Source organism: Apteryx mantelli, chromosome 15 (assembly GCF_036417845.1).
Source record: "Apteryx mantelli isolate bAptMan1 chromosome 15, bAptMan1.hap1, whole genome shotgun sequence".
NCBI lineage: Eukaryota > Metazoa > Chordata > Aves > Apterygiformes > Apterygidae > Apteryx > Apteryx mantelli.
In genome coordinates this window covers 19,092,549-19,107,009 of record NC_089992.1, presented here as the reverse complement: position 1 = coordinate 19,107,009, position 14,461 = coordinate 19,092,549, and the positions used below count along the sequence as shown (strand labels likewise).

General features: G+C 38.6%; 1 protein-coding gene across 1 annotated transcript in view; it reads left to right on the top strand.

Moving 5' to 3' along the window:
- The window catches only part of TRPM1 (transient receptor potential cation channel subfamily M member 1), a 97,925-nt gene that overhangs the window by 79,354 nt on the left and 4,110 nt on the right, over positions 1–14,461 (top strand). Inside the window, exons 18-25 of the mRNA XM_067305369.1 lie at positions 1,011–1,133; positions 1,485–1,616; positions 4,237–4,365; positions 5,218–5,469; positions 6,166–6,340; positions 9,610–9,630; positions 11,593–11,737; positions 13,837–14,036. Coding sequence (XP_067161470.1) covers positions 1,011–1,133; positions 1,485–1,616; positions 4,237–4,365; positions 5,218–5,469; positions 6,166–6,340; positions 9,610–9,630; positions 11,593–11,737; positions 13,837–14,036 — 1,177 coding nt within the window. The remainder of the gene's footprint in view (positions 1–1,010; positions 1,134–1,484; positions 1,617–4,236; positions 4,366–5,217; positions 5,470–6,165; positions 6,341–9,609; positions 9,631–11,592; positions 11,738–13,836; positions 14,037–14,461) is intronic.

Sequence of the window (14,461 nt, the reverse complement as noted above, 5' to 3'; positions counted from 1 at the left end):
TTTCCGTCTTCTGTGATTTGATTCCGTGTACTGATTTGCATGTTTTCTGATTATGAGTAGTGTAAGGAGACTGTCACAAATGAGACATACTGAGTGAAACAGTGTTATGGAAGTAGGGTGGTGTTTGCTTGTGCGTGTTTTGATGTGATATAATCCTTTCTTTGTTATATAATGCAGTGATTGTCATCCATATGTAGGCCTGTCATCATGGTGCCACCTTCAGTCTTACCTCCTTATTTCCTGTATCCCCCATTACTGACAAAGTGCCACGTCTGCCTTCCCAGGCCATGCTCCCAAGCTGACATACGCATTGCCCTCTCTCTGTTGTTCTCAGTTTCTTTCCACCTTCCCACGTCTCCCACTTAAACCCATTTAAAATCTTCAGGCAAGTCTCCTGCCTCTCAGATTGCATCATGGTGCTTTCTAAATCTGTTTATTGATTTCCTTTCTTTTCTCCAGAGTGTTAATCTGTCCACTAATGTCTTAGTTTCATTACCTACATTCTTCTCTTCTTAACCATTTTTCTGTATTTCATCAACTCATATCTGTGTTTATGTATCTCTGCAATCTCATTCAGTAAGAGAACTCTCCCAGTGCTATCTGCAAAGCTTCTTTTACTCTTTCGCAAGGTTTTTTTTGACTAGAAAAACTAATTATAGTAGTTGACTAAAGTAACTATAAACTCCGGAAAGTACCTGAACCCCTTCTCCCAGTGCCACTGTGTCACTCCATGTAATTTACCTGCTCAAATCTCATTCTGGAGCACAGTTTCTTAATTGCAGTGTATTCATGGAGATGGGAAGCCTGCCAGAGTGCCATCTTTCCACACAGCAGCTTATTGGCAGTACTCCATAAACACTACATATTCATTATTTTTGTAGGTTTAGGGATAGCAGAGTATCTTGAATGTCATGCAAAAGAAAACATTGTTTAGGGGGGTTGTCTTGTTATAAAAATTATTACTGTAAACAAGTACTGCAGTCTAAGTTGAATTCTTTCTTGTTGTGCAGGTTATAATGGGGATCCTCTTCCCTCCCGCCATCCTTTTCCTAGAGTTTCGCAGTTATGATGATTATTCTTATCAGTCATCAAGAGAAAATGAAGAGGGTAAAGAAAAGGAGGAGGAAAATGTGGTCAGTACTGGAGTTTATCAGGAAGTTCTAATACCTCAAGCAAACTCAATTTGCTGACTTCTAGGCCATTCAGGTTAAAATTTTAACTGCCTAGGTGGGATCAAAATCATTGAAAAGCTTGGGAGTGTATAGGCTGGATTCTCAGGGCGTATAAATTATCTGTGTAGTTACACTGATTTATTCCAGTTGAGGATGTGTATTTTAGAAGTTTTTAAAAAGACAATAGAACTGGGGTGATTGAGTGCTCAGAGGAAGCATCTTGCAGTTGACGGTTGGCTGGGATTGTAGTTGAGAAAAGCTACCATATGTAATAATGTCAGTTGGTGAAAAATGACAATTTTGGTCTTCCAGGATGCAAATGTGGATGCAGGCTCCTGGAAAGGAGATGAAGAGAATGGAAATAAAAAACAGAGAAGCCTTCCAATTGGAACAAAGATCTATGAGTTCTATAATGCACCCATTGTCAAATTCTGGTTCTACACAGTAAGTCATGCTGATTAAACTGATGGTGATCATTTTTATTACATCTGTGAAACTTTAAAAGATTCCTACATGAAATAATAATCAAGTAATAAATAAATAATAGTGACTTTAATGGAATCTCCTTAATGAATAATGCACTCCCTTTATTCAGAGAAAGAAGCACGGACAGAGAAGCACGGACAGTGAAACAATGAATAACTAGCTTATGCTGTCACCCTCTAAAGCTCCTACAGACTTTGAAGGAGACCCTGTCTGGCTAATCATATGCTAAACTCAGTGCAAGCTCCACAATCCAGTCATCCCAGCAGGGCTGGATTCTCTTGCTTTCTAAAGGCTTTGGCTCTTGTTCTGCTTTGAAATATACTTTATAACCCAAGTAATGCCACAGTATTCAGTGCTTGCTATTTGCTTAGTTGACAGTCATGCTCAGACAACTGCAGCCTAGACGAAAGCACAGATGCAGACTTTTCTAAGACCCAGTAGGAGCTTTTCTCATATTTAAATAATTAAAAACTATCTAAACTAAAAGATTTGATTTTTGGAAAGCATCTAATCTTTCTTTATTTAATGAAGTGCATCAAGAATTATCTGGTGTCAAACTGTTTTAATAAAGCAGAAAGAAGTATCTATGCTACTGCTCATAAATTTAATGTGTGCCGTATGTGAAGGATACTGGTTTCTTTTTTATTTAAAGTTAGGACTTCTCATATCTAATATGTCCTAAAATTATACAGGTTTTTAGTTTTAGCACATCATAATTGCAAAACACTGTACTGATCCCTTTCTACTGCCTATATAAATAATTTAAATACAAAATTCCTATTTAATTTCACACCAAAGTATTCAACGTGATTTCATGGGTGTAAAGAAAGTATGTTTTAGAAGATTAAAAAAGCCCCAGGTGCAAAGGGCTTGATCCAGAGTGCACTGGAATTGTCCTGCATATTTCTATGAACTTCAGATAATCCAGCAGCCTGGATCGTACGTTTCACAGCATCTGTCATTCCTCCCACTGCTGGAGGCCCATGGCCTCTGCTGGTGTGCCTGGCAGCTGCAGTGAGGGCATTGCAGCAGGCCCACTTCTTTCAGAGAAGAAAACTTCTCCTTACCCAAGTAAAAGTCTTCAACACCTGAATCTGTCAGGAATAAGAAGATGACTTGAAATGTTGGCACTTCTGGAAAGATCATCTAAATTTGTAGGACTGCCAGTACGGCCTGCTACTGTTTCCAAAGCTTTGATGAAGGAGTCCTGTTTTCTTAGAGCAGTCACAGTCACACTGCAGTTCTTCAGAGTTGTCATATCTGTTGAAGATGCCTGTTTATTTTCTAAAAATTGAAATAAAATTTAAAGGACAGGTATAAACAAAATACATCTGAATTCAATACATTTGAAGCAAGTTAGCTGCTTCTGTAATTTTATACAGTTCCTAGTACTACTGTAACAGAGTAACTTTCTCATCTTGTGATAGTCACATCTCACGATAAAAGCATACAAATGACCTATATTCCATTGAAAACCACAATACGTATTTAGTGTCTCTCTGATGTATTTGGAATGTTCAGCACCTTCTGGGGATATTAAAAATGAAAATTGAGAATGTGAATACCTTCAAAATAAAAAATAGAAAAAAATAGTATTTTAAGGCGTTTTGCAGTGTATTATGCTGTTATGATTAGGCACAACTTCAATATGTGTTCATACAAATATCACAGTTAAGGGAAGGCTTCACTTTCATGCATTTTGCAGGCCCCTCAGCAAAGAAGATTTTGCTGCCTTCTGTGTTTGGTCTCTTCTTTTCTGACTGGACATGCTGATGCAGCCTTCTGTGCTCTTACTGAATTAGGCTTCAGCAAGAAAATTGTTCCTGAGGCTAAAGTTTACTTAAAGTAACCAAAATATCTGCAAGCATATTGTTTGTTCATGCAGGTGGATTTAAGTAACAAATACAGAGGAAAAAGTGTTTTAAGGCCTAATATAAGAAGCTTGTGTGCTTCTGGCTTTGCATAAAGAGTACGTTCTGCCAGAACTGTTTCACCTCTGTTATTTCATGGTGCAGCTTGTGTGGCTTTTCCTTTCCCCTCTACTCCAGGTAGCTGCTACTCACAGCCCTGCCTTCTCTTTCTGCTTTAGATCTATTAGAGATGGTAGATAAGCACTTTACATTGAATATCTGACTTATTTTTTCTTTAAAAAACCCTGTCTTCCTCCTGGAAAAACTTTTGTTTTATTACTGTTTTGCTTACCTTTTTTTTTTTTCCTGCAAATGATAGCCATTGAATCCATTTTGGATTCCAAACTCAGGACTTCTAAGCTTTCTGAAGTTTTGAGCTTGGCCAATCACTGATGACTGCTGTGAGGCATGGAGACAGCAGCATCAGCAGCTGCACATCCACACCAGCAGTCACCAGTAGTTGTGGAAAACTGAATTATTGCTCTACTGACTTACAATTAAGTTCCAGAACTTCCTACTGGAAACCAGCAGGGACTGGTTCTTTATGTGGTAGTTATTTCAAGTAACTGAATACTGCCTAACTGCAGATAGATCCTAGAATCTGTCATCTCAAGTCCATAACAGATTTATTTTTATTTTTATTTTTATTTTTTTTTTTTTTGGTGTAGATATCATACCTGGGTTACTTGATGCTGTTTAATTATATGATCTTGGTGCCAATGGAACAGTGTCCATCAGTCCAGGAATGGATTGTCATCTCCTACATTGTGACATTGGCTTTAGAGAAAGTAAGAGAGGTAAAGTCTGATCATACTAACATAATCCTTGGAAAGCGCTTCTTCCTTAGAGGTAATAATGATATGGACTTATGCAGAGTGTTGAGAAGCCATATACAAGAGAGAAGATTCTCTTAGCCATAAAGTCCTAAACTGCCCATCACTGAAGAGAGTTTCATGTATAACCCATTCCTGTATCTTAAAACCTTCTCTTATTGGGCAAAAGGTCAGGCAAAAATGCCCTGAGGACAGTATTCAGAATGACAGAATGAGTTTCTGTCATTCTCTTATGTGTATTTCCAAGGGAGGGCATGGCCATAGCTCGTAGAGTAAATCCTAGTAGGTACCAGCTGCACTGGTCCCATTGTTCACTTCTGATGCAGCATCCTTGATGAGAACTGCAGGCAGTTTCGAGGAATTAGCCAGGAGCAGTATGTAACCTATCTCTTGGTACATTTACATGGGGAAGATAGCATAAAAACTTCCACCATATCTGCATGCTACAGTTTGGTTTGCCCTTGGCCTATTCCCTCTCTGATTCACAATTCCCTTCTGAGTACACATTCATACTGACTTTATTTGGAGGTAAATGCAGATACAAAATCAGTAAGCCAGATCTCCTGATTTAAATGTTAATGATTAAATCCTACAACAAAAAAATAGTGTAATTAAGCCAAAACAGAAACAGGAATGAAAAGAAAATGTTGCCTGTTGGTAACCAAAAACATTGCTGCATAAGTCCAGTTTTGCTGCCTGTGGGATGGTGTCCCAGATGCCTATTGAGTATAAGATTGGTCTTGTCTCATGACTATTATTTCAAAAATGTAACTTGGAGTTTTTCCTAATGATTTCCTTGTTCATTCTTTATTTCAGATTCTGATGTCAGAGCCTGGCAAGCTGAGCCAAAAAGTGAAAGTTTGGCTACAGGAATACTGGAATATTACTGACCTGGTGGCTATTTTAGTATTTATGATAGGAGCAATTCTTCGCCTGCAGAAGCAGCCCTACATGGGTTATGGAAGAGTGATTTACTGTGTAGATATCATTTTCTGGTACATTAGAGTACTAGATATCTTTGGTGTGAACAAGTATCTGGGACCTTACGTCATGATGATTGGAAAGATGGTTAGTGTTCAAGTTATTGTAAATGATGTATATCAGAGGTACATGGGAAACTAAACTCTGTTCTAATTTTAAAAAACAATCTTAAAACTTTTTTCCATCTGAGTAGAACTCTGAATAAAGGCTGTGAAATAGGATTAAAATTTTGCCTTGTGAATTTCACACACACAGATGCAATACTCTTGCTAACAGTTGCTTGATTCGAGAGCAAAGCTCTTTTTGAAACACCTCGATAGCTGGTTCACCTTGTCTGCCTTCTGCCTCCCAAAGTCGTAGCAATAACAGGCTGCCAGGACACAGGGATCATCCCCAAAACCATCAGTTGTAGGGAGGAGGTGATAACAGCAATGCTCATGTCAGTTCTTTGCAACCAGGGAAGAACTCTCTGCTGAAAGCACAGCAGAGTGCACTTAATGCAGAAGAGAATCTGGATAGCAAAGTTTTAGCATTTTAAGTCTTTTTAAATATAAAATCTAGTATTTCTTAAAAAGATTGGTTCTCCTCCATTTTTATATATATTGAATTCATGACCAGTAGTTAAAGCCAAAGAATAATATCAGGAAAATTGTTTGGGGGAGTGTGTTTGTTCTCTTGATACTTTCTTGTTCACTTTAATGTATGCTTGCAAACAGACATGCTGATGCTACTGTACTAGCTGGTGATAACAAGAACCTCTCTCTGTATGGTCCCTCTGTGCAGATGATTGACATGCTCTACTTTGTGGTAATCATGCTTGTGGTTCTGATGAGTTTTGGAGTAGCCCGCCAAGCTATTCTGCACCCAGATGAGAAGCCTTCTTGGAGACTAGCTCGCAACATCTTCTATATGCCCTACTGGATGATCTATGGAGAGGTGTTCGCAGACCAGATAGACCGTAAGAATAGAATTCATAGTAAGAGTCTGTTTCCTGTTTCTGAGGCAGATGATCAGATCTAAATTAATGTTTGTTTTTAATCTGGAAATAGTGTTTTGTCTTTATGATTATTTTTATTGTTATTTTGAGAGTTTTCTTTTGACAGACTCTAGACACTAAACAACTTTCTGTTCCCCACTTGCAAGTCCTTCTGTCAGTGGACGTTCAAATTCAGCTAACACTGAGAGTGATATAGTCTAGAATACTCTTCTATCTGAGAATATAACAGTATTGCTTATAAAATGTTCCATTTATTCACAGGACCCAACAGAGATCATTCTGAAACTTTCTTTTGAACGAATATTTTACTAATAGCCAGTCCCAACAGAAGATAAAATCAAATCCCTTGTACAGGAGATGAAAATATGCATATTCTTTCATCACCAACTCCCAGCAGCAGCAGTGAGCTAATATATTTTTACTCCTACTGATACATCTGCCTACTTTCCAGAAATGTTGGAGTTCCATGCATCATTTAGGTTCTTATTTCCCGCATCTATGGAAATACAAAACAAAAAAGGAAAACTCTGCTTGATTAGCTTTGGGACTGTAAATAGGATTTCTTATACAAAAGCTGCACAGTTAAAAAAAAAAAAAAAAAAAAAAGTGTTGTGGAGGAGGTGGACGCTGTCGTGTTACTGGTAGTTTTGTGTTAATATTTGAAATCCGTACATACAGTCGAACATGCAGCTGGTCTCCTTTTGTGTGTATCACACAGTTTGCATTTTATCTGAAACAATATAAACTTATTTCAGCTTTGTGAATGTGTTATTTCAGCTAGCTGCATATATTGAAAAACAGTAAAGTGAAGGCAGAAGGAACTGTAAGGTCCAAGTTCAGTGAAAAACCAAAGAGCCATTATCATGAGAAACCTTTATATCAAATATCATTAAAACATAGATCTTCCTATTAGGAAAGAAGGAAATGTCATTAGTCTGTTCCTGAAGCTACACTGTTGCAATGATCCTGTCATCTTCTTTTTCCTTATGAATGCTTGTCTCATAATGTAACTTACAATATGTTAAAATACTCTTGACAAATATGAGGGCAAGCAAGTCACTTATCTGATATTGTAGCTTCATTGCACAGGTGAGCCAGGCTAAGCTTAGGGTCTCTCAAGTGGTTTAATTCTCAGGAGGAAATGAGGAGGAAATGACTGAAACAGGATATTCCTCATCTGCATGTCTCACAGTGCACTGTGAATCCCACTTGAACAAAGAATGTTTGCCATCGTATGCACTGATTTCTCTATCAAACGAAACTCACACATTGCCAACGATATTGATCTCTTTATTGTAAGTGGTATTCCAGACTTCTCTCAAGTTTTCAGTCATTTCAGTCATTTCTCATTTCTTCTATGAATTAGAAATTTTTCCTCAGCAATGTGAAAGATTTTTGCCAACCCCTAGACTTTCAAAAAAATTAGAGAGGGCCTTTCCAGTTACACCAGTCCAGCTCAGCTACTTGTTCCACTAACTGTCCCATGTCAGAAGCTTTGCTCTGTCACTAGCTTAAGCATAAGCTAATGTCTTAACATCATAAGCATAAAACATCTGCACAAGGAGTTCTACTGTTATACCTAGACTGCATTACAGTTATTCCATAAACGTCTTGTGTTTACAAGCCCACAGACTGATTTCTAAGAATCTTTTTGCTTTCAGTAACAAGTTTTCATTCTGATCTATCGTTCTCTATAAACACACCACAAAAGTAATCTCTGTAGTCATCAGGAAGTGATCACCATGGGCAGGCTCTGTGACAAATGCTTGTGGGTAGTTTTGCCAAGGCCCATGAGTGTAAACAATTTATGGAAAAAGTATTATATCAGATTAGCCATTTGAATGAAATTAGTGGGACTTTTGCCATTGGTTTCACTGAGGACAGGATTTCACCTAAAGATAAAAGACTACAGATCACAGAACCGCTGAGGCTGGAAAGCACCTCTGGAGATCATCTAGTCCAATTCCACCTTGCTCAAAGCAGGGTAAATTAGAGCAGGTTGCTCGAGACCTGTCCAGCTGGGTATGAATATCTCCAAGGATGGAGACTCCACAGCCTCTCTGGATGACTTGTCCAGTGTTTGACCATCCTCACAGCAGAAGGTTTTATTCTTCTGTTTAAATGGAATTTCCTGTATTTCAATTTGTGCCCATTCCCTCTTGTCCTTTCACTGGATACCACTGAAGAGAGTCTGGCTCCGTCTTCTTCACATGCTCCCTTCAGATATTTATACACATGAATAAGATCCCCCTGCCCTGAGCCTTCTCGTCTCCAGGCTCAACAGTCCCAGCTCTCTCAGCCCCTCCTCATGTGTCACATGCTCCAGTCCCTTCATCATCTTCACGGCCCTTTGCTGGGCTTGCTTCAGTAAATCTCTTGTGCTGGGGAGCCCAGACCTGGACACAGTACTCCAGATGTGGTCTCACCAGGCCTGAACAGATGGGAGGGGTGACCTCCATCGACCTGCTGGCAACACTCTTTCTAATGCAGCCCAGCATGCTCTTCACTCTAGTTCACTCTAATTTAGATGCCTGTGAGCAAGAAATTAGTAGCATCTAATGTCCAACAGCAACACATTATTAAACAATAGAGAATTAGAGAGGCTGAGTTTCTCTCAATAGTGTGATTTTTCTTACAACCACCATTTAGAGACTGGCAAGCAAGTGTTCCTACTGCTAGTCAAATGGCCTTTAATGATATTATAAACTATAGTAGCATCAATATCACAATTGTTAATGGAAACATAGCTATTCAGCGGAGACAGCTGGCAGACTCAATTCCAGGCTGATTCTTTGGGAAGAAAAAAAAAAAAGAAGATATGTGTTTCGTTAATAGCTGGAAGAATTGTGATGATTGTGTGTGATAACTTTGAGTTGTTTTATGTTTGTGGTGACCATCAGTTTTGTTTACTTGCCTAAAATATCTTGTATATTTAAATGATCATCTGCCAGCGGCATTTTGTGATTTATTTTTAATGTCATGAATTGGCTGCCATATGTAGCATTTGGGGAAGACAACATGAAAAGGAAATTGCAGAATGTAGTGCAGTTCAAACAAAGACATTGTTTCTAAGCATATGTCTCTGCTGTTCTGACATTTGAGTTGCTTATCTTTTCTTGGTGGCAAAACTCTGTTTTCAATCATCTGTTTTCTTTTTTCCATATTATTCTATTGTTTTCTTACCTTCTCTCCCTGCCTCCTTTTTTTCTTTCCTTTGGAATGCTGTTCAGTCTATGCCATGGAAATTAATCGTAAGTCTCTGTGGGGAGCTGATAATCTAATTTAGCTGAATATGTTCATTAATCTTTTTCTTCACTAGATACTGACATTTTAATTATAGGGCTCATCCAGTATTCAGGTGTGACTCTTGTTTTTCTAATGAAATAGTTCCATTTGAAGAGAAACAGAGGAAAATAGTTTGTTTTAATACAGATTGCAGATCAGAGGTTTCAGTCAGGCTTATGTGGTTGCTTTGACTTGTTTCTAGTACCTTGCCACTAAAATGATCCTTTTTTTAAATTATCCTGCATGAGTGTCATGATAAGAATAATTCCCTTTGATTACCTAGATATTGCATTAGTGTTTCTTTAGCAGTACTTTCATTGATCTGTGTGAATAATAATATGATTCACTTGACTTTTCTGTTATGCTTTCCTTATGATAAACAGGAAAAACTTAGGCATGAGGTTCAAAAAGCAAGTAAAATATGTTATTATTAATCATTGTCTAAATATCCATTTCACTCCAGACTATATAAGATTAACACGCTTTCAAATAATTTAAACTCTTTTTCAGGTGAGGTTGAGAGGATTTTTGAGAAACTAGTAAAAAAGAATGGTTTTTATCAATCCACATAGATTAAACCTGTAATAAACTCATTGCCAGATTTAGTATTTATTAAGGGATTTCAGGTGAAGAAACTGTTGTTGATACACATTTTTACCTGATACTAAATGGTCCCAAAATTTAGCATTGTATTTGAAATCAATTATGTTGGCACTGCACTTAACGCAAAACAAACTTGTTGCATTTACCCAGCTCCAAGACAACCCTGACCCAAGACAACCTATGTATTCTCAGGATTAGTTTAGGAACTAATATAGTTTTGATATCAGTTCAATCAATATTTTCAATTTTGTCTCATTCTCACCAGTCTATTTTGGTGTAATTGTATCTTTTTTCATCTTTTTGCTTAATATTTTATCTAGAATTTAGAATTATTGTGAAAACTAAGCGGAACAGAAATCTGTGTAAAAAGAAGATGAGAAATTTTAGCAAGAAAGAAAAAACCTAGGCTTATTGAAATACTTTTTTTTTTTTTCAGAAGAAAAGTATAAGCATCAACCACATCTGTATACCTAGCCATACTTGCATATCCAAGCAAGCTTTGCCGAGTACTGAACCCATAGGCTGGCAGGGAGCAGCAAGAGCAAGGCTGCTCCCACAGGGAAGGGGAGCCGAGGGCGACCCGCGCAGGCAGCACCCTCCCTGGTGGGCGCAGTCCCGCAGGGCCTGAACGCAGCAGGCAGAGCAGAGTCCATCGGACGTCCCCAGGCGAGGAAAGCTGTGGTCCCGGGTCCAGGAGCAAAAGGAGACTGGGCCCGAGACAGGAGAAGCATCCAGCCAGGAGACGAGCTGCCTGTAACATAAGTCCATCCAGGAGGCCGGGCCAGAAGCGGGGCTCAGCCTGGCCCCACTGTGACATAGCTCAGGCAGGGACAGGCACAGGCAGAGGGTGTGGAGGGAGACCCCAGGTGACCATGGTGTGGGCCATTATGGCCTATTAGTGCACTGATTTTATGCTCAATCTGGGACCACTGTGTAAATACTTTATATCTTTGGCAAGGGATGCACACAAGTTTCGTTTGAGATTTTTTTTTTAATTCCATTATTAATATCATCATATGCACGTGAAGATCTTCTCCTAGACTATTACTATGAGGAAAAGAAAATCCATATGAATTTGAGGAGAAAGTCACACTGTACAGTAAACTTGGAGCTGCTGCTTTGTTCACTATCACAGGAAATTATTTTTGCATTGTCTAGTTAGAAGCAGTATTTGGACTAGAAATTATATGTAGTTGCTACTGGAAATAAACTGACAAAATTTGTCCAGTTTGGCAAAATTTATGTATGTCATCATTAAATTAATGTGAATGGTGTTCTTAATGTGGGGCAATTTGTGAAAAGTACCTTTCCTATTTTCTTCTCAGCTCCTTGTGGTGACAATCTTTATGATGAGGATGGTAAACGTCTGCCTCCATGCATACCAGGGGCCTGGCTCACTCCTGCTATTATGGCCTGTTACCTCTTGGTAGCAAACATCCTGCTGGTAAACCTGCTGATTGCTGTCTTCAAGTACGTAAATGATCATGCACTATCTTTACTTTCTTACTGAGAGCCCATCAGCTGATTTTGTAAGGGTTTGCATTCACATTCTGAATCTAATTATTCTGTGAACATGACTGTCAAATATTTGGAATAGTTTGTACGCTGGGAAAGAACGGAAGAAAGCTTGCTACAAATTTAACAGCAATTGTAGTGATGCATACAAGAGAATCTGGCTAGCTTTGATTGCCATTTAATTGATAATGACAAGCTGCAAGGTTGTTCTGAAAACAGGAAAACTTAATACATGAAGCCTGCTACATACATGATGGAAGCCTGTGTAATTACTAACAAACATTATTCAAAGGACAGTAGTATGGATCTGCAGAATGAAAATTTGAACATCAAAAGCATGAGGCTTTTCCATTATCACTACATCCTCTGCCCCCTCACCTATTTTTTGCTTTGCTTTTAATTTAGAAAAAGAAATTAGGGCCCTGCAGGGTTCTTATAGCTCTCAGAAAAAGAGCTTATATTGCCTTGAGCCAAGAGAAAGGACAGCCACACATTGCCAAGATCCATGGCTAGGTGTATGGCTGGCCCAAGCAATGTGCACTGTGCACATTCCCAGAGTAAATTCCCCAGAGTAAAACTAAATGTGTTTTCTGCCCAGTTATCCTGCATGCTTTTCCTATCATGACTTAGCAGTAAAAAAATAGAAATATCTACTTGCCAGTAAGACTTCCCCAGCACACCACCTAAGAAAAGCACCAGGAAGCAGGTGATTGCGTTTTGTCCATAAACATGCAGTGCTGGAGGGCTTCCTGGCATAAATAACTGGCATCACAACCAGAAAAATACTTAGTTCATCTTGTGCCCAGAAATCTACAGCTCACAAAGCCTGTCTTTCATTTGATGCATGTAGCTTAAAAGGTCATGAATTTCAAAGTGTTCAAATGCTAGTCACATAACCAGGGGGAAGGAGAAGAACCTTACAATAGTAGCTATTATTGGCTGAAGAGACCAAGAATCAGCAGTTTGGGAAGTAGGTCATGCTGTTAACACCTGCCATCCCAGCTTGTTTGCAAGAGGCTGGGATCTAGTTGGGGAATTCCTGCTATTCCTAGAGACACAGAATGAAGTCAGATTGTCTTGTTATCAGTGGTAAATACTCATAGCCAAAAGAAACCAAAAAGCATGTGTACTCAGCATTCTCTGGTTTTGAGGATATGTTTTAACTGGTTTTGTAAATATAAGAGCAAGTTAGAAAAAAAGAGATGGGTAGAAAGTATAAAAGAGGAAGTGCCAATATCACCAAGGACACTTTAAAATAGTTTGAAAAACTTTATCTGAGACAGAACATCAAGATTTGCTTTCTCTTAGTTGATATTCTATAATCCAGATTACTGTTATCTCTGGATTGAATACTGTCCACTTTCTATTCCTTCATATCCACTGAATTGCAAAATAAAATCTCTTCATACCACACCTCATTTTGGTGTAGAAATGATAAACTCATGGCTTCCAAGAACAGCTTCCTTTATAAGAATGTGTACTGTGTTCTCAACTCACAAGTTTAAATGAATAAAATTTGAATTTAGGACATTTTGTGAAAGCTTGAAGTCTTCTATGTAGGTCAAGCTCATTAGCATATTAAAGGAAAACTATGTGAAGCTTCTGGGTTTAGTATACAAAATGCTTATGGATTTAATACTTTGTATAATGTCAAATCCTGGCATGTTTTAGTAGAAATGTTTACTTATATCCAAGCCCCCAAAAAATAATTATGTGATTCATAAATTGCGTAAGTTTCTTTCCACTACTGACTGCTAATGGACTTTATACAACAGAAGCAAATAGTGTAAGAGGAGAACTGTTGCAAGTGGTGCGTAAGGGATGCAGAGCACTACCTTCTGCTTTGGTACCCTTGAAAGGAGTAGTAAGATCATGAGTTCAGGTTAATTGTTAGTCCCGTTAGAGCCCACAAGTTCAGCAGCATCAACAAAGGGCTGACCTGAGAAAGTCGTGTGACCTCATGTTGTTATTTAGCTTCCTTTTTCATTGCGTACTCGCTCTGGGACAGCTGAACTTACGGGCCTAATAGAAACTGTACCTACGTTTCCTTTCAGCAATACCTTCTTTGAGGTAAAATCAATATCCAACCAGGTCTGGAAGTTCCAGCGGTACCAGCTGATCATGACCTTCCACGACAGACCTGTTCTTCCCCCGCCAATGATCATCTTCAGCCACCTCTACATAATCATCAAGCGGGTCTGTAATCGCTACAAGAAGCATGAAGGAGACCAGGATGAGCGTGACAGGGGACTGAGTATGTGAGGAATCTTCTCTAAATTGAGCTCTTTGAGCCATATTACCACAAAGCAGCTGCTTTTCCAATGTTGAGCAATGCTTTTGTTCACTTTGACAGTCCAATATTTGCAGAAGACAGTATGGGACAATATTTATATCAAACTAACAGCTATTGAGCTCCTCGGGCTCTTGAGAATATGGGATGCTGTACTGCTAATGAATGCTTTCTTTAACAGACTTTCTTAAATAGATTTCCCTACTGAAGTGGCGTCAACTGAATCCAGATTTACCAAATTGTACTGAAATCCACACAGTGGGAAAGGCAGATAGGAAATTGAGAAGGGATCACAGTTTCAAATGTCATCTGTAGTGTCAACTCTGTGATTGTGAGCAATCTATGACTAGGAGTATCACCACTTTTACTTCTACATGTTATAGACTTAT